We start from the raw sequence: 18,833 nt of genomic DNA, 5'->3' as shown, positions 1-18,833 counted from the left end.
GTATGCAAAAGAAGTTATCTCCCCTCTTCTTGAATATCTTGTGTGGGATCCCTATCTCTGCATCTCTGCTAATCTCCCCACCACCACCTTTGTCTCTTTACTTAGGCCTTATGCTGGCTCTATTGCATTCCATATGAGCTTTAGCCTCCTACCCATGAGGCGACGCTTTGCTGTAGTAAGGTTTGGGACGCGGGTGGTGCTGTGGGTTAAACCACAGAGCCTAGGGCTTGCCAATCAGAAGGTCGGCGGTTCAAATCCCCATGACGGGGTGAGCTCCCATTGTTTGGTCCCAGCTCCTGCCCACCTAGCACTTCGATAGCACGTCAAAGTGCAAGTAGATAAATAGGTACCGCTCTGCCGAGAAGGTAAATGGCATTTCTGTGCGCTGTTCTGGCTCGCCAGAAGCGGCTGAGTCATGCTGGCCACATGACCCGGAAGCTGTACGCTGGCTCCCTCGGCCAATAAAGCGAGATGTGCGCGCAACCCCAGAGTCGTCCGCGACTGGACCTAATGGTCAGGGGTACCTTTACCTTTTTATAGTAAGGTTCAAGTGGATGTTATAAGGCAGGGTGGATAAAAATCAATGATTTTTATTTTTTTAAAAAAATCAAACAAGTTGGATTTTTAAGATTTAAAATACAATACTTTGGGAGGAAAAATCTTTTTAAAGATATTTTTCTATTTAAGTTACATTATAGTCCAAAGGCTATTCATCAGGAAATCAGGATTTGTTTTAAGTTTTTCATGTGCGCTAAGACTCAAGTCTATTGTTTTTTAAATCGTTTAACCGCATCAGTTGACAAACATGGATACATATCCTATATGTTCTTGTTTTAGTTAAATAAATTGTTATTAAGGAAATGATTGTTCTTCTCCTTCCAATAAAGTACAGCAGAAAAGTTGTCCAAATATAAACAATAATTTCATAATTATCTGTCTATGTATTTCTAATAGTATAACCAAATCAGAAATTTTTCATATAACTGTAAAAACTACTCTGAAAATTTATTATTCCAAAAAGGAACGCTTCATATGGTTGTAAATATTAAGATTATACCAGCAAGAATGAGTCTTTCTGTAAAAAAAAAATGATTTCAACCGAGTCTTACTGACTAGTGATTTAAATCGATTTGATTTAAATCAAAGCCACCCTGTTATAAGGCCTCACGGGTAACTCGGGAAATGAGTAAACTAGTTCACGGTCCCAAATAGATAAACCCATTGTTGCCTTTGTGCCTTTTTAGAAAAATCCCTATCTAAAACCGCTGCGTTTTTTTCTGGATGTCGAGACATTCGTAAGCAAAATTCGGTTGTCGAGTCTTTCGTAAGTCGAGGTACCACTGTACAAAATTATAACAATACAACCATACAGATCAACAGTTTAAGAGGTTCCTCTGAATCTCTGGACTTCCCACCTTCTTCCCCTCCATGGGTCCCATTATCAAACCTTTCCTGCTGCATCTTTTTCAATAGCCCACGTTTTGTATAACTCTATCGTATTCATAGTTCTTGCTACGTTACAAGTGTTACTGCAATCCTGCTAGTGTTTTCATCTGCTTGCAATGGTCTCCAAGATAAATTATAAATTTCCCCAATTCTTTCTTGAAGTTTTGCTCTTCCTGGTTCCCAAGCTTTCCGGTCAGTTTTGCCATTTCAGCGTAATCCAACAGTTTAACTTGCCATTGCTCTCTGGTAGCGACTTTATCTTATTTCCTTCTCTGGGCCAATAGCATCCTTGCAGCTGTCGTTGCATACATAAGGAGTCCTTTCTGCTTCCTTGGAATATCAGCACTTACAATTCCTACTAAAAAAAAGCCGCTGGGTTTTTATTTTTATAAAGGTTACCATAATTTAAACATTTTTTCCAGTTCATTATATATCATTTCCCAGAATGCTTTCATTACCTTACAGGACCACCAAATATGATAAAAGGTGCCTTCTTTTTGTTTGCAGTCCCAGCAGATATTTGTACCCGTCTTAAACATTTTCACTAACTTACTGGGAGTCAAATACTATCGATACATCATTTTCATATATATTTTTCATTCAACGTGCAGCGCAGTTCTCCTCTATTTCACTTATCATTGTTTTTCATTCCGCTCCTCATAATTCGAACCCTGCCCACCTTTTCATTTGACTGTAACAGTTTGTCAAATATCTTTGGTTTTTTTGAGGGGTGGGCAGGAGGCTTTGCAATGCACCTGACCAGAAACCCCCTCCCCCCATCCACAAGCGACCCCTGCCTTTTAGCCTCATCCTATTCCGATTAAATCTTATTCTCCCCTCCCTCCTGAGAACAGAGATCTTGTTTTCCTGCATGCCGCTGGTCCAATTTCATTACGCACCGTATTTTGGGGAGGGATGGTGTGTCCTGGGTCACAGGTGAGTGTAACCTTGTCTCCCTAATGCCCACCACCACCACCATCACCACCACCATGCGCAGGTACCAGAAAGAGTACAGCGAATTCAAGAGGCAACAACTAGAGCTGGACGACGAACTGAAAAGTGTGGATAATCAAATGCGCTATGCCCAGATGCAGTTGGACAAGCTGAAGAAAACCAATGTCTTTAATGCCACCTTCCATATCTGGTAAGACCAGGAGGCTGGTTGGACTGGGGGAATGCGATGGAGCAGCTGTAGCAGAATCGGAGGGGGGGGGAGAGAGGGCCTTATTTGGCCATGCAAGATCCTCTCCATGGCTGAATTCCAGGGTTTCTGGTCAGCGTTAGAGAGAGCAACAAGTCTTTAAACTCTATCCGGATGCTTGCATCCATGGTAGCAGTTAACCAGGCTGTCTGTTGTGTTGTTGTTTTTTGCTTTCTAGTTAACTACTGCTGTCAGATATCATAGCCATAGTGAATGAGAGAGGCTTGGTGGAGACTCTTTGTTTCTGGATAGAATGAATGAATGAATTTATTAATACGGTCGCAGACCAGCATCAACACGCACAATATCACAGATTATAAAACATATCAAAAATACAGAGGACAGTATGGATATAACAAGGATTTAAATATAAAAATTAAAATTAATTGTTAGCGTACCCCCTGTAGTTAACATTTAGGGATTTGATCATTATGGGATACCACTTGCTTCCTGCGATTGATTGCAGACACACAGAATTTGGCTACATTTAATGTAGTCTTGGGGTTCTTGTCCTCTAGCAGTAGTTTTAAACTATGGTGTTCGGATTCTTTCATGGACTTTTGCAAAACAGGTGTAATAAAAGTCAAACGTATATGTTTCTGGATATATTTCTTTCTTTTCAGGAAAGTTTTCTTTTATTTCATTTTTTTTTAAAAAAAACGTATATAAAACGGAGAGGACAATTATAGCAAAGTTTGTAGAATTTGCACCGTTAAAATGGAAAGGGGTCAAGCCCATCGCGAGAGATGTTGAAATTTTGGGAGGTTGGGTAGTTACCACGGAACGGCCCTGGTGGTGGGGTGCATGTTTTTATTCTTATTTATTTATGATTGTTATTTTGTCAAAAAATATATTAAAACAATGTATTTTAAAAATATGCAACCACCGTTGGAAATTAAGAGGTGAAAAACAAAGCTAGAATAGGCACGCAGAATGGGTACAGTTGCATATGGGTTAAAACAACAAGGCCCCAATAAAGACTTTTAGCATTATCAGAAGTAGTAGTTGTTATGGGTGGGGTATAAAAAATAAATTCTTATTATATTATTATAAGTTGCCAGCTGAACCTTCCTGAGGAGAGCATTCCACAACCGTATTTAATTCCAGACTTGCCAGGCGTGTGACGAAGTTCATCTTCAAAATGATGGTTCTACTGTATATATCACCAAAGAATTCCAAATGATTTTAAAAGTGTCTGGAGGTTGTAGTCCTTGTCGAAATCTCAAATTATTCATAATTTTATCAATTATATCCATGTTCCAGAGGGTGCGGTACCAAGTGCCGAGTGCAGTATTTGGAGCAATTACTATTCATGCTGCCAATATCGTGTATACGGTCTTTTGATGTTGGTATCATCAAAAATAGTCAGGCACCTTAATTTAAATAGTCAGGCACCTTAATTTTGCCCAACCAACAATTTTCTTCAGTAATATTTATTATTTGTCAAAATTAAATTCCAAAAATCATGCACCAGCTTTCCCTCCGTAAATAACAATATGATTTCCCATAGCCCACCCTTATTATTATTATTTTTCTGTCAGTTCTTGGCATTTTCTCCCATTTGCACTGCTAAGCCTATCGGAAGGGCTGGAACCTCTGTTACACAAACACATCTCTCTGCCTTACAGCAGCCTGCCCTTGGAAGCTCCTTTGTGGGTTACAAGCCCTTTGATCATGAGCTTCATTCCTCCAATGAAGAGGAGGAGGCAGTCTTTGTGGTTGCATGCCGAAAAGCACCAGAGTTGGTATTCTGAGGCATGTAGCATGGGTTGATGGGCGATGGCTGAAGATTACAACAACCAAGTATTCTGTAGGTGGAATGGACTCTTCCACCAAAGTTAAGGGTCCTGGTTTTTTTGTTTTTTAGGTTCTGCTGGGTTCCTAGATACCTGGGTGTGCCTTAAAAAGCTGCCTGGGAAGTAACTGCACTCACACTAAGCCAGTGATGGCCAAACTTGGCCCTCCAGTTGTTTTGGGACTACAACTCCCATCATCCCTAGGTAACAGGCCCAGTGGTCAGGGATGATGGGAACTGTAGTCCCAAAACAGCTGGAGGGCCAAGTTTGGCCATCACTGCACAAAGTCTTCTCTTGGCCCTCCAAGGGCTTGACTAATGAACTCTCCCTCTTGCCTGTAGGCACAGTGGACAGTTTGGCACCATAAACAACTTCCGCCTCGGCCGGCTTCCAAGCGTCCCCGTGGAGTGGAACGAGATCAACGCAGCCTGGGGGCAGACTGTGCTGCTTCTCCATGCCCTTGCCAACAAGATGGGCCTGACCTTTCAAAGGTGGGAGCAGAAATACTGGCATCCCCCCCATCCCCCGTACTCTTCTTGGCCATTGAGCCTAGACAATAAGTCTAATAAACCTATTACTTAGATGATTCATACCAAACCTTGGAATCAAAAGGATTCTCGATGCAACTTTCCCTGTTTCTTGCAGGTACCGCCTTATTCCATATGGGAACCACTCTTATTTGGAATCCCTCACAGACAAATCCAAGGTAAGAGCTTGAGCTCCATATAATCTCAGTCTTAAACATATCGGTGCTTTGGTCTTATAGAGTGTCCCATCAGTTAAGGCTCAGGATAAACTGGTCAGAAATCCAAAGAGGCCTCTAGAAATCCAGCGAAAGCATTTCGGGGAGCATTGGTGGAAACAAGGTGTTAACAGGGGAAATAGTTTAGCCGTCAATCATGTGGCAATAAGGTGGGTGTTGAAAATTGGGCCAAAATTCTATTTTCGCATAAAATTACTTATTTGATAGATTTTCCGAGTGCAGTTTGTTTTTTAAAAAAAAAAAATCACATGGAAAAGATTCAAAGGGCTTGAGGAAAGATAACTGAATCGTTTGGTTTATTGTGTTTGTAAGGTAAAGGTAAAGGGTCCAGTCGTGACTCTGGGGTTGCGCGCTCATCTCGCATTATTGGCCGAGGGAGCCGGCGTACAGCTTCCAGGTCATGTGGCCAGCATGACAAAGCCGCTTCTGGCAAACCAGAGCAGCACATGAAAACGCCGTTTACCTTCCCGCTGTAGCGGTTCCTATTTATCTACTTGCATTTTGACGTGCTTTCGTTGCTGGGACCAAGCAACGGGAGCTCACCCCGTCACAGGGATTCAAACCATCGACCTTCTGATCAGCAAGCCCTAGGCTCAGTGGTTTACGGTAAACCACAGCGCCACCTGGGTCCCGTATTGTGTTTGTAGTGATCTCTAAATCACAAGTTTGTAGACACACAAACTATTTTCATGGGCGACACCTCTATTTTCAGCTTGGGAGTACACCTGATTCTGTTTCTTTTACATTTCTTTCTTCTCATTGTTTCTGTGGAGGATTTCTATGCAATTGCATCTAAACCTCACAAGCACAGGTTTCAATTTTTCATTCTATACAATCAACTTAATTTGACCCTAGTGAGCTTCCAGGAAAATGGAGCTTTTTTTTGGGGGGGGTTGCACCTCTATGCTCTCTAGCACATGGCTGAAATAATGAGCAAGAGTCCCCTAAGCAAAACTTAATGGGACTTACTTTGATATAGGATTGGGTTAAAATAACTGAAAAGACACTTGTTTTCCCAAATTCAGTGTGTGGCTCCCTTGAGGGAGCAGGCCCTGCTCTTTATCTGCATTTGAGAATGTCACAGAAGCTCTTTGACTCTGGAATATTTTTCTCTTAAAATATTATTGAATATGAAACTCGTAATATGTAACAGCTGCTCCCTACTAGAGTAAAGCACTTCTCTCGCTTGTTGGTTCTTGCTGCCCTAGGCTTGGTTAGGGAAACCATCGTGGCAGAATGACCGTAAGACTGGCTACAGTCAAGTGGGGTATGTGGTGCGATTGAACCAAGGATGGTGTGCCCCCAGTTTCCTGGAAAAACAAAGCCACTCCCTAAAGGTCTTGGGGCAGCTGCAGAGTAATTCCCTTTGTTTCTGGTGTAAGCATTTGTGTCTTCAAGGAGCTGCCCCTTTACTGTTCAGGAGGATTGCGATTTTTCTGGGACAACAAGTTTGACCATGCCATGGTGGCATTCCTAGATTGTGTGCAACAGTTCAAAGAGGAAGTGGAAAAGGGCGAGACCCGCTTCTGTTTGCCTTACAGGTAATAAAAAAATAACTGCATCAGAAAAATGGATAGAAAGACACGGGTTTCTCTGGACAATAGTTACCTACCGAAACTGACTAGTGAGAGATCTGGGACAAATGAATGTATGCATTCATGCTAGCACAATTAACTTAAGGATTTCACTGACACAGGCTGTTTTGTGATTAGCATTTGGCATTAAAAAGGGAATGTGGCAACAATTGTCCATGAATGTGTTGCTGCACAACAGAGCCACCACGTTTAGAGGCATCAGAGCTGTGAGTTGTCCTAGCTTGGGGATGGAGAACCTCCCAGTGTTGCTGGGCTCCCAACTCCCATCAGCTCCACAGCCAGTAATGGGGCAATGGTCAGGAATTCTGGGAAATGTAGTCCGACAAATATCTGGAGTGCCTTGAGTACAGTAGTATTCAATGTAGCCGTTGCTAGAAACAGCGCTGGAGCAGATGGTCTCTTAGTGTCCTCTAGTGTGATAATTTGTGTGGTCTTAAAAGGATGCTGACCGTATTTTTTGCAAGGCAAGATGGGCAAAGTCTAGCAGCAGCCCACCTGGAGCATTTGTTGCTCTATTAGGTTTGGCTTTTGCATGTTTTGTTCACAACCTTTCTAGGACTTACTCAGCCAGTAATTTTGCACAGCCTCAAGTTATGACTACACCAGCTTGCAAAATAGAAGTAGTAAAACATTTTTGTCTTTTCTCATAAACTTACAATGACTTAGGAAGGCCCCTCCAATGTTCACTTAGGAAGGCCCCTCCAAGCTGTGAAGCTGGGTTCCTGTGTTGTTAAAAAGAGGTGTCATGGCGGGGGCAATGTCTTCTAACCACTGTTGTATTCTGCAACCATACTCCATTCTGCCTACTTAACCCTGTTTCAGAGCTCCCCACTTTGTTCTCATAGCCACTTTAACCACCTGCAATATCATTAGAGTATTGTCTGCCAGGCTGTGGGAAATCCTCTAAAACCAAATGCATCTCTGTTTAGATTCACAATGGCAGGTGTCCTGCTATGTTGCCCACTTTTGCATTCTAGCCAAGTCTGCTTGGGTGATGTTTATTTGAAATAAAAAGGAAGGTTTTAAGTGTTGTGATAAAAAAGGGGAGGACAGGGCTGTTGTCTTAGCAGGAGTCTCGACATCACCTGTGCATTTTATAATTTACAGTATAATAATTATATTGGAAGAAAAGTGGGGGGCTTGCTCTGTTGACAAACTCGAGGTTTGTGATGGTGCCAGCTGCCAGGAGTTTCAGTTTTGGAGCCTGACAAGAATCTCTGTTTCTCCACTGCAGAATGGATGTGGAGAAGGGCAAGATTGAAGACACAGGTGGAAGCGGCGGGTCCTACTCCATAAAGACTCAGTTTAACTCGGAGGAGCAGTGGACAAAAGCACTCAAGTTCATGCTGACAAACCTGAAGTGGGGCCTAGCCTGGGTCTCTTCCCAGTTCTACAACAAATGACTGTTGTAAGAGAGGCGCACTCCATCCCATAATGTGTCTATAGTTTGTTTCAAAGATACCCAAAACAGGACTTGGCCTGTGATATCAGTACATCATCACCGTACAAGACCAAAAAAACTGCAAAGCACTTTTGTCTTAAGATGTCATTGTCAGGTAATATGAAGCAAAATGACTCGAGAGCATGGTTGGATTTCTGTCGTGGCACAGCCTGCTGCTGCTTTGGGGGAAAGAAGCGAACCGGGTCCTGGATAGTTAGGGTGGGCCCACGTACAGCAGTAAAGAGAGACCTGCTTGAAGAGCACTTAACAGCTTTCAGACTGGAGTAGTGACTCTACTAAGCTATAATGTTATTAGAATTGCAGTTTGGTTGCTACACTAAGATGCCCTAGGAAATGCAAGAATAAATAAAAGCTCTTTGTATTCCGGAAGAACGCAGCATCCTTATTTATCATGAGCTGCCATAGACGCATTTAATGTTTCTTCTTCCCTTGTGAATGAGTTCACCCACTTACACTGAGACTTCTGCCTTCCGGGGAGGCCTTCAGAAGAAACACTCTTCTCCTGGTGCGGCAGCACACACACCTCAGTGTTTGCCCTCAGGAGCCATGCTTCTTCACTAGTGTTGTAACTGTGCAAGGCATCAATGGTTGTAGGCCTAAGGCCCCTTTTAAGTGTCCTCTTTAAGTGCCCGCCCCAGGCCTTCTCAAAAGGTTACGGTAACAGGACAAAAGCCTGAGAGGTAAGCATTAACATTTAAATATAGCTGGTTGCCTTGTTTCTTTAGAGCACAACCATCTCCCTGAGAGCCCCAAATGAAGTGTGGCAGCATGATGTTTGGAGGGCAGGGGATGGAGGTGAAAGAAACTAGTCATCGCCTACAGCGCCGCCAACGCTGTGCTTCAGAATTGCGTAGGCTGCCTCAATAATGTCTTGCCGACTGATGCCTGTGGTGTCGCTGAGGTATTCCGTAACCTTTCAAAAGAAATAGGGCGAGGTTAAGACAGCGCATGGACACCTGGCAAGGAAGTTGGCAAGGGTTGGGGTGTATGGAAAAGAGTGGAATCCACTCCATGGCCCCGGGTTCCCACACCTTGTAGCCCCGTGGTAGTTTTGTGGCTAAGCCACAAAAGTGTAAGTACCTGATTCAAGCCCTCGGGATTCAGGAGGAAAGAGCTTGCCCCGATGACTCCGGTAGCCAATAGCATGAGATCTTCTTTCACTGGCAGAAACTTCACCCTATCCAGTTGAAGCAACAAGGTAAGACAAGGTTGCACACCACTAACAGCTGGAAGACTCACTGGCCTGGAGAAGCTGTGTTGTACTGCCACTCCACCAGCCCCAGCCTGAGACCTTTTTTTGGCGTCCCTCAGCAACATTTGACGCCCCTCCCCGCAGAGGCACTGGGCTTTGGGAAAGAGGTGTGAGGGCTCTGACAAGAGTCCTAGAGTCCTCCTGCCTCCTTCCCCAAACCCAGCATCTCGCCCGGGTTTGGGAAGGCAGCATGAGGGCTGGCGAGGGGCATAAAAGTTTGGCCTCACACTCCTACCCCGTGTGACAAGGCGGTGTGCGCCCATGGGTTCCCTATCAAAGCACTCTTGTGGCCCACTTGGTATGAAAAGTTAGACCACACTGTTCTGGAGTGTTGGGAATTGTCAGAATTTCACATCACAGTCTACAAGGACTGTTCCCTACAAAGAAACATGGCACCAGAGGATTTTTTTAGTTTTTTTAGAGGTGGGGGGAGCTACCGCCATCTAAAAAGGAGAATGTGTGGCTATCCACAAGCTAAAACACACACACAAATATGTCACTTTACGGTATCCTTGCATGTGACTGAGCCAGTGGCAACATTACCACATCCTGTCTGCACATAATGGGAGAACAGTAAACCTCTATGGTGTTTTCTTTCCTTCCTAAAAATATATAAAAGTTCACAGACATTCTGCCACTGGAGATAAGTGCACCAGTGTTGGAGGGGAGGGGGAGAGAATCTGTTTTTAGATTTTAAGAAGTAAATAGATCAGGACATGGTAGGCAATGCTGCAGGGAGGGGGGGGAGGAGAAAGGGCAAGTTTCTATTGCTTTTCATACTTTTTTTTTGGTCAACTGAGTACATGAGTTGTCTTTTGCTTGAGTAGTATAGCAGAGAAGTGCTTATAGAAGTCTAAAACGGAGTTTTTCAAAATGTCACAGAACAGTATAGGCGAAGGATGTATCGTTTATGTCCTAGGTCAGTGGTTTTCAACCAGTGTGATGTGGCACCCTGGGGTGCCTTGAATGGTGGTCAAGGGTGCCACGGGCAACACCGGCCTCTGTCCCTTTTTCCTTCCCTCCCTCCTCTGATGCCCTCTCACATCTCTGCTTCCCAAACGCTCGCACAGCTGTTTGTTGCAGCAGCAGCCCTGGCTACAAGCTCCACAGGTGAATGGTGCCTCTGGGGCTGGTCAAAGGGTACTGGTTGCCAGGAGCTGAGGGGGCCTCGGAGTAAGCAAGCAAGTGGGTGAGGGAGCCCAGCCAGCTAGTCTGCCAGCCCTTGCTATTGGGAATGGACAGACAAGTCCCAGGCCCCTGTGGGGCAGTGTGAGGAGGCACCTCTCTTTGGGGCAGCGATGGCAGCTCCCAGGGGCGGCAGCCCAGTGGCTGCCCAGAGGACTCCCAAGGAGAGGAGGCTAAGGGAACACTCTACAAAGGAGGGTGTTCGACAAAGGGCAAGAAGCTGTCAGCTCTGCAGGCAAGAGGTGACATAACTGGGCTCCTGAGCCCCACAGGGGTGCCGCAGAAAGAATTGTTGGTCAAGGGAGCCGTGGATTCAAAAAGGTGGAAAACCTCTGTCCTGGGCAATATTCAGTAGAACCCCACAACACTTATGCAGCCACATCACATAAACCACACTAGGAGAGTGGGTGTATTTTCTCGGCCACAATGTAATGTGTTACAGGTGCTATGAAAATGCATTATCCTTGCAACAAAAGTGTTTCTGTTGAGGAAAAACACAGATCCAAGGAGACATTTTGAGAACCAATTATGTAGAAAAGGCCTTAAAAAAACCGCTTTGTAATATAAAGGGAGGCAATAAAAGATCCAGAGTGCAGTATATCTTGCAACAGAGGACCATCACATGCCGTTTTCAGACTAATTAATTGTATGAAGTAGTTTGAAACTCGCTCTTGAAAGGTTTCTCTTAAAAAATATGATAAAATTCTCTGATCATTCTAAGGGACTTGTATAATGCTGGGGCTCTAGCAGTTGTTGCCTGATGGTCCATTTCAACCACGCTGATACTTTTTATTGTGCGAGCCGCCCTTAATGGTGATGCAGATTTTTTCTTTTTTTAAACCACAGCTGTACCGAGTGGTGTTCTGTGCTTCCCTTTAACTTTTGTGTGTGTGTGTGGCACTTTCACAAGGCTTTTTTTTCCCTTTCTACTTCTGGAGCTGTAAGAATAGAACATTGCTCATCCGCTGTCTACAGCTGAACTATGTCTCCTTTCAGCAACATATCCAAATAGGACATTTTTAGCCTGGGTTAGAAAATACCAGCCTTCCCATTCCTACTAATTGCCACACTGTATTTAAAGGATACCTTACAATAGACACCGAGAGCTGTGCATGCTGTACTGTTGCCAAATTTTGTGAAGCCAGACTCCATCCCATGTGCATTGCTTACAAACAGGCCTCTGTTAAGGTGTGCTGCCTGGAAAAGTGACTCAGATTTTCTTGGTCTCTAAAGCGCTCTCTGCTCTTTGCGCTGCTTCAACAGACATATTGGAGTCTGGAAGCACCTTGGGCCAGTCACCAGCCATTGGTGTAGCCAGGGGGCAGCTGTCCACCACCCCAATCAGTAAAAATATGAGGTTCTCCCCCCCCCTCCAACAAAAGCTTCCCCTTGCCAGAATGAATTCATTTCTAGCTTGTCACTTCCCAGAACTTACAGCTGGAGCTCATTCGGAGAGGAGTTTTTAATCGAAGTCTTCAGCAAGGTGTCATAAACGCTGCTCCGCAAGAGGTACGTTAAACCCAGCAGACGTCTGCACATTTCAAGCAGCTGTTTTGTGGGCAGCATGTAGCCATTGTACCCTGATCATGAGGAATAACAGAAGGCAGCAGAAGCTGCAGTTAGGTTTCTATTTGGAACCAGAATCTACAAACCTATGCCTTGACTACCCCTTTGGACAATTTAGGGTAGGTGAGTGGACCTACGGGAGACGCCTTCTAGTAGTTCACCACACCCCTCTTTATGTGGCCAAACTATTGTATGATTTGTTGCCTCGGTTTCAGCGCTTTAATTTTTGTAGCCTTTCCCCAAAAACTTGAAACCAAAAGGGTACTGCTCTCTATGGAATAGTTTACAAGGGAAAGGTAGCAAGGGGAACAAACAATGTGTGCTCTAGCAACAAATTCACAAGATAGAGTTATTCTGTTGCAGCGAATAAGTGTCTTTTTTCCTTCTTCTGACTGACAGCATCTCCTTTAAAGTAGAGCTGTTCAGAATGGGAACACTGCAAGTTGATCCAAGTGTTCATTTCCCTGAAACAAGGAGCCCAATATGCCAGAAGAAGCTGAAGCGAATAAATAGATTTCGAGACATACCCTTATTCTTCCACTGCTCTGTACACCAGAAAAAGGTTTCCTGGAGCTCCTTGCTGCTCAAAGAAGACGAGTGGGGGCTGTGACTTATTTTTACCTCCTTAGCTAAAGCTTGCCCAATGTTATGTCTTGTTCTTGACCCTTACCTAAAACCTCCAGCAGCATTTCAACATACGCAAAAGGGGCTGGAACATTGATTTGGAAATGCAGAGCCTTCAAAATGGCCAGTTCGGATTCCAGTAGTTCTTCTGTGGTATAGGAGAAGCCCAAAGACTTCAGAAACCTCAGAACCATGTTGTTATTAACTATCTGTACGAAGACAGAAATGTGACCATTACAGTACTCTCAAAACGCCAATTTTGTTTTGCTTCTGTCTACCACGATCGGGTGCTAAAGGAGTTCTGTTGTCTATTTATAGCAACACACACTTTGCATTAAAATGACATTTCAAGCTATGGGGGCTGCAAAGGGAGCTGCAGAAGGGCGGCGGGAGGCAGGAGAGCTTGTTCTATGAGCAGAACTTTGGTAGCAGTTCTTAAAACAAGGCCCCATGTTTTAAAAATACATGCAAATCTGTAAAAATGTAAAGAAAACCTTCCCCAAACTCTGTTCATATTGTTTTTTCCCCAATAAAATAAAAGGTGCCCCGCCCCCTTCAGCTACATTACTGTAACATTGCTCCTGGAAGCACAAAAAAATACTGGTCTTAACATTCCCTCCCACAGATAATGGCTCTGGAATAGTGCATAAAGACAAGCAAATATTATTTCAAAATATGTAAGGGCACTTCTTGAATCTTCTTACACTATAATGGAAGGAGAGCTTGCTGGCAAGCTGGATGCAAGAGACCAGACGCAGCACATATGTGCTCTCAATCTGCTGTTTCACTGAGGCCCACTTGCTGTCTTCCTCATTTGCTCTCGTGACATGAGAAGCCTCTTTAATGAGTGTAAGCATGAACCTAATAAAGTACAAGGATAAAAAAAAGTACAAGGATAAAAAAAATCTGGTTAAATGAGGAGTCCTGAAAAGGAAATCGCAAGGTGCTTGCTTGATGCAGATACCTAGCAGTGACAGACTATGTGTGAAACGGTGTGAAAAGCCCTCTGCTCTTGTTCTGCTGTCCCGGGAGCCGTGAATCGCCCCACAAACATGTCCTTGGGATTCTGATCCCTCCAGCTTCTTTCTGCTACTGCGTAACCTAAATAGAAAGTGTTTGCCAGCCAGGATGGGCCCTTGGCAGTCACTATGAGCAGAAAAGAAAACTGCAAAGGGTTGGTAGGCCAGATGTGACTAGCCAGCAGCACACCGAGGCAGGTTGTGACATATTGCAATTGCCTTCCCCTTAAACTCTTGCATTTATGACTAATGGAAGGTGTTTCTTACATTACCATTTGCAGGCGGAGTCTGTACAGCCTTCTTGGCCTTGCTGTGGAGCAAGACAGAGCCTGGGCAAAATGAGTGTGACTGGACAAGGGTGTAAAGCCTTGAACAGAGTCCTGAGAAAACTGGGTGGGGGGTATTTGGACCCTGGGACTGAGGCTCCTCACTCCTGCTCTAAATACATATGGTAGCCCTTTTAAAAAGGTTTAAAATAAAATAAAATAAGGGGAGCATGTAAAGCTCAAGTTATCACTCAGAGATGATAACATGGTTGTCCTAAAGCTACACCTCGAAGGTGAAGAATATGTAAAATGTTATCTTCTCTCAGGGTGGACAGAACAAATCAATACCTTTCAAATATTTCTATGGCTTGGTATCGTGCAGATTCAGACAGGCTCCATTTTTCACATAGAAGAAAAACAAATTCTGTCAAAAAATAAATTAAATAAAGGGTGAGAGGCGGGGAATCATAGCTGCAGGTTCTTTTGGCATGTCAGCCTACTGAATTTGCCAAGCTCAGTTCTCACCCACGATCTGTGTCTCTTTAAAGCAGCCTGCCTCTTCGCACAGTTCACTCAGATACTGCTCATTCTCCCTGGCCATGTGAAGCAAAGCATCTCGGATAACTCCGCCAGCCACTGCTCCAAAGGCAGGCTCCAAAGAATGGTACCTGGACTTTGTGGGTGAGCCCATCGGAAGAGTTCTGTCAAGGAGGAAAGAGCAGTTCAACGTCCACCATTTTAATTTGTATAAATTCATGACTTTCTCTAGAATTGTTGTCTTTCCCCTCTCTCTTCTCTGCCCATGCCTTTTTTATTGCCTCTCTCAAAATGAAGGGTTCTGGAATTTCATGTTGCAATCTACTAGTTAAAGACTTCGGACCCAAAGACCGGTGGGCCCTTGGGGACTCCCTTCCCAATGAACACGCCTAGATATAGGACTGGGGTGGGGTGGGGGTTTGCCACCATGCGCCACCCAGCTGCCATCTCCAGAGACCCGATGTGGCTTAGACGTTAGTGTTGGACTATGACCTGGGAGACATGGGTTCGAATCCACACTCACTAGGTGACCTTGGGCCAGTAACTATCCATGGTAGCCGGGGGCGGGAAGCTGTCCCCGCTCCCAAATAAATGAAAATAAATAAAAATCTGAGGTTCTGCTCCCCCCTAACAAAAGCCTGCCCCCCAACAAAAGCATGCCCCACCCGTAACAAAAACCCTGGCTACACCCATGTCACCATCTACTCTATTATGTTAATATTTATTAAATTTGTATACCACCCTGTAACCGCAGGTCTCAGAGTGGAATTATATATATATATATATATATATATATATATATATATATATATATATATATATATATAATTCACAGTAATAATTTTTTAAAAAAACCTAATAATCCCCCTTTCCCCCTCCTTCTCAAGGTTGTTGTGAGGGTGAAACGGGGAGGAGGAGAACCATGTACGCCACCTTGAGCTTCCTAGGAAGATAAAGGTGGCATATAAATGCAATAATAAATAATAACAATAGCAATAATAATAATAATAATAATAATAATAATAATATAGTACTAATGTAATTATATACATAATCTCTCCTATTTCGTTTCTCAGGAAAAGGTCCCCCCCCCAACACAGTCGCTCCTCCGAAATTAACCGTCCCCAGACACGCACAGTCATACACGCGCACGCGCACGCGTGTCCAAAGCAGCCCTGAGCCCGCGTCCGCCCTCGTCAAAGATGGCGGGAGCGGGACCGCCGCTCAGTTCCCCCCTTAAGATGGCTGCCGCTTTCCTCGTAGCGCGCCGTCGGCCCTCAACAAAGATGGCCGCCCCGCCTCAGCCGCCCTGCCTCAGCCGTCCCCGTGAGGGCGCACCCAGCAGGCCCTTCCCATGGATCCGGAGCGGGCGGGGAAGATGTCGCCGTCGCCGTCTCCGTCAGGGCCTGGAGGAGCGGAACCCCCGCGCGGCCCGCCGTTGAGCGCCCGCCGGAGGTGGGAGTTGTACCGCGCCGGGGCTCCTGGCGGGTTGGCCTCGAGCCCCGCGGTGGACGCGACCCGGCGCGGGCTGAAGGTCCGCAACGCCCTCACGGCGCTCGGCATCGGCGCGGTGGTCGTAGGAATTTGTATCCTCTCTGAACGGAAGGGGAGCGGGGGGGGGTGGCCTTTCGAGTCGGTTTTCAGAGCGGGGCGGCGGCGGGGGGGGGGGAAGCAACTCTGCACATGCTCAGGTGCGCTCTTTTCATCCCGCTCGTCTGGATACGGGTTCCTGTGGAGAGGGAGAAAAGGGGAGTCGCTCGCCTGGCGCCTTCATTGCACCTTTTAAAGGAAGTCTGTGAATGTGGGTGGTAATTGCCAGTCCTTTTTTTTCTGGGGAGAGGCATGCCCCTAAACATTTTGTGAATTTTAATACTGTTGTCTATTTACTGTATTTATTTTTCCCGATTTGAACTATAAAATGGTGATTTTCTTGAGTGAAAATGAGAGTACCCGTAAACCCTTTTTTTTTTTTTGGAAGAAAAAAGAACTGCCCCACCCCCTCCACGGGTTCCTCTTATGAATATTTACAACTGCATATTCTTCCATAGTCTAAATTTTATGTCAATCCACATTGGCCATGTATTTCTTAAATGACATTTTTTTAAAAGAAAAAAAAGCACTGGTTATTGCTATATTTTTGTTATATATTTTGTGTTCCCGTTTGTTGTGATCTTCGGATGAAGGGCGGTATACAAATTTAATAAGTAAATTAAATAATTTGCTGCCCCTGAGTTCGGTGGAGGCTTGCTCCCAGGTAAGCGTGCATGGGAGCGAAGCGTTAAATGCTGATTTTGGGACCAAAGGATGCCAGGGCAGGGCTTGGAGCATGGGTAGGTAAATTAAGGCCTGGGGGCCTGATCCGGCCCAATCACCTTCTAAATCCGGCCCACAGACGGTCCGGGAATTAGCGTGTTTTTACATGAGTAGAATATGTCCTTTTATTTAAAATGCATCTCTGGGTTATTTGTGGGGCCTGCCTGGTGTTTTTACATGAGTAGAATGTGTGCTTTTATTTAAAATGCATCTCTGGGTTATTTGTGGGGCATAGGAATTCGTTCCTCTTTTTTTCAAAATACAGTATAGTCCGCCCCCCCCCCAAAAAAAGGTCTGAGGGACAGTGGACAAACTGCTGAAAAAGTTTGCTGACCCCTGGCTTGGAGCATCCCAGAAGGGTCATTTAGTCGAAGCCCCTGCCATGCAGGAATCTCAACAAGCTGCCCCCTATCCAATTTGGAACCATTTGGGACCCTGCTTAGCTGTGCAAATGTCATGAAAAGGCTTTTTAGACGAAAAACACACAAGTTACTCTATTTATGTATTAAATTTGTATACCGCCCTTCTGCCGAAGAGGTCACAGTGGTTCACGGCACAAAAATACAAAGTAAAAGCAAGGAAGAGTTCCTTCTGACTCTAAAATTCTCTGGTTCTATAAAACAAACCAATACGCCCAGGGCTCAGTGCAGAACTCACACAAAGGAGTAATAATAATAATAATACCGTTGAAGAAAGTGCAGTAAGGAGAAAGGGGAACACAGGGCATGGAGGTGACATTTGGCTCTGCTTTCCCCTCTGGGGTTCAGGTGAGGGTCTTTCCTCGAAATCTGGGTGGCTCTCACCACCCCACCCCACCCTGCCCCATCCATTTGGGGTTGAGAAGGGCTGAGATCCAAGGGGGCTGTGTTTGGGCTGAAAGATTCATTTGGCCCCGGAGAACCCTCCGGTGTGGTGTGTGCGTGTTTGCGGCTTGACTTCTGACATCAATTTCCAACCTGCAAACCTCCACAATTGCTTCTGATGAGTGAGCACTCTGGAAAGGCCATGCCTCCTCCTCCGCCTATGTAGTAGGCCAATTCCCGCCTCCCCCAAGCAAGGTGTAGGTTGCTTGCTTTCCTTCAACCTCACTTCCAGCTGAGGCTGCCTTAGAGGCATGCACCGGCAACCTTCTTGGTAACAGAAGCAGATTTTGCTGCGTACTGCAAAACTACTCTCTTCTTCAATATCTCGGGGGACCCCCCTCCCAAAACCCATTTTCCCTTCCAGCATTTTTGCATAAAGTTACAGGGAACCAGGCAGAGGGCCTTCTCGGTAGTGGCACCCACCCTGTGGAATGCCCTCCCACCAGAGGTCCAAGAGAATAACAATTACCAGACCTTTAGAAGGCATCTTAAGGCAGCCCTGTTTAGGGAAGCTTTTAATGTTTTATGGATTTCTGTATTTTAATATTTTGTTGGAAGCCGCCCAGAGTGGCTGGGGGAACCCGGCCAGATGGGTGGGGTATAAATAATACATTATTATTATTATTATTATTATTATTATTATTATTATTATTATTATTAAGGAGACTACTTTTAGTGCTATTGGAAGTGACTCTCTCCAACCATTTTGGATCCGTTCTTGCCTCATTGAGACCAGCGCCGCCCTCTCCCGTGAAAGCACACCTTCTGACTTTAAGGTTTGGCTCAGTTGAAGGGCAAATGCCAGTGCCCTTTCTCCTTCCTCGCCTTTGGTATCGGGTTCAGGGCTGGAAGGGAGCTAGGTGTCCTAAGAGCAGGGTAGCAGTGTGCAGCGACTTACCTGGCTGTCACAGATAGTATTCGTAATTGTTTTCCTGAGCTTTCCGT

The 18,833-nt window shown here is 45.0% G+C and overlaps 2 protein-coding genes across 5 annotated transcripts in view; one reads left to right on the top strand and one right to left on the bottom strand.

Annotated features, from left to right (window-relative positions):
* Window positions 1–18,833, top strand: part of BECN1 (beclin 1) — a 46,912-nt gene that overhangs the window by 11,239 nt on the left and 16,840 nt on the right. Inside the window, exons 8-12 of one of the 2 annotated variants that reach the window (XM_035135767.2) lie at window positions 2,444–2,590; window positions 4,785–4,934; window positions 5,089–5,149; window positions 6,605–6,747; window positions 8,036–8,635. In XM_035135767.2, the coding sequence (XP_034991658.1) occupies window positions 2,444–2,590; window positions 4,785–4,934; window positions 5,089–5,149; window positions 6,605–6,747; window positions 8,036–8,204 (670 nt within the window). In that variant the 3' untranslated portion in view covers window positions 8,205–8,635. Of the gene's footprint in view, window positions 1–2,443; window positions 2,591–4,784; window positions 4,935–5,088; window positions 5,525–6,604; window positions 6,748–8,035; window positions 8,636–18,833 lie in introns of those variants that run through there. The other variant, XR_009558509.1, reaches the window with a different exon arrangement.
* CNTD1 (cyclin N-terminal domain containing 1) lies at window positions 8,078–15,834 on the bottom strand. Of its 3 annotated transcripts, none has more exons than XM_035135769.2 (7): window positions 14,701–15,398; window positions 14,524–14,599; window positions 13,595–13,751; window positions 12,937–13,099; window positions 12,136–12,280; window positions 9,344–9,440; window positions 8,078–9,176 (listed from the first exon to the last, which is right to left on the bottom strand). In XM_035135769.2, the coding sequence occupies exons 1-7, from the start codon at window positions 14,930–14,932 to the stop codon at window positions 9,069–9,071; spliced, it is 978 nt and encodes a 325-aa protein (XP_034991660.2). In that variant the 5' UTR covers window positions 14,933–15,398; the 3' UTR covers window positions 8,078–9,068. The 3 variants fall into 3 exon arrangements, with proteins under 3 accessions (XP_034991660.2, XP_034991661.1, XP_034991659.2); XM_035135770.2 differs by adding an exon at window positions 15,763–15,834 and having other exon boundaries at window positions 9,084–9,440; window positions 14,701–14,876; XM_035135768.2 differs by having other exon boundaries at window positions 9,084–9,440; window positions 14,701–15,407.

The sequence above is a fragment of the Zootoca vivipara genome, chromosome 13 (assembly GCF_963506605.1).
Source record: "Zootoca vivipara chromosome 13, rZooViv1.1, whole genome shotgun sequence".
Lineage (NCBI taxonomy): Eukaryota > Metazoa > Chordata > Lepidosauria > Squamata > Lacertidae > Zootoca > Zootoca vivipara.
The sequence above is the reverse complement of the archived record's forward strand: the minus strand, read 5'-3'. Positions and strand labels throughout refer to the sequence as shown.

Excerpts from the sequence above, each read along its gene's own strand:
- CNTD1 (XM_035135768.2), bottom strand. The coding sequence starts at position 14,932 with ATGAATTTATACAAATTAAAATGGTGGACGTTGAACTGCTCTTTCCTC. Across the intron at positions 13,100-13,594 it reads AGCTCTCCTTCCATTATAGT|ATAGTTAATAACAACATGGT; the intron begins GTAAGAAGATTC and ends GTCTTCGTACAG. Across the intron at positions 12,281-12,936 it reads AATGCTGCTGGAGGTTTTAG|GGTACAATGGCTACATGCTG; the intron begins GTAAGGGTCAAG and ends CCTCATGATCAG.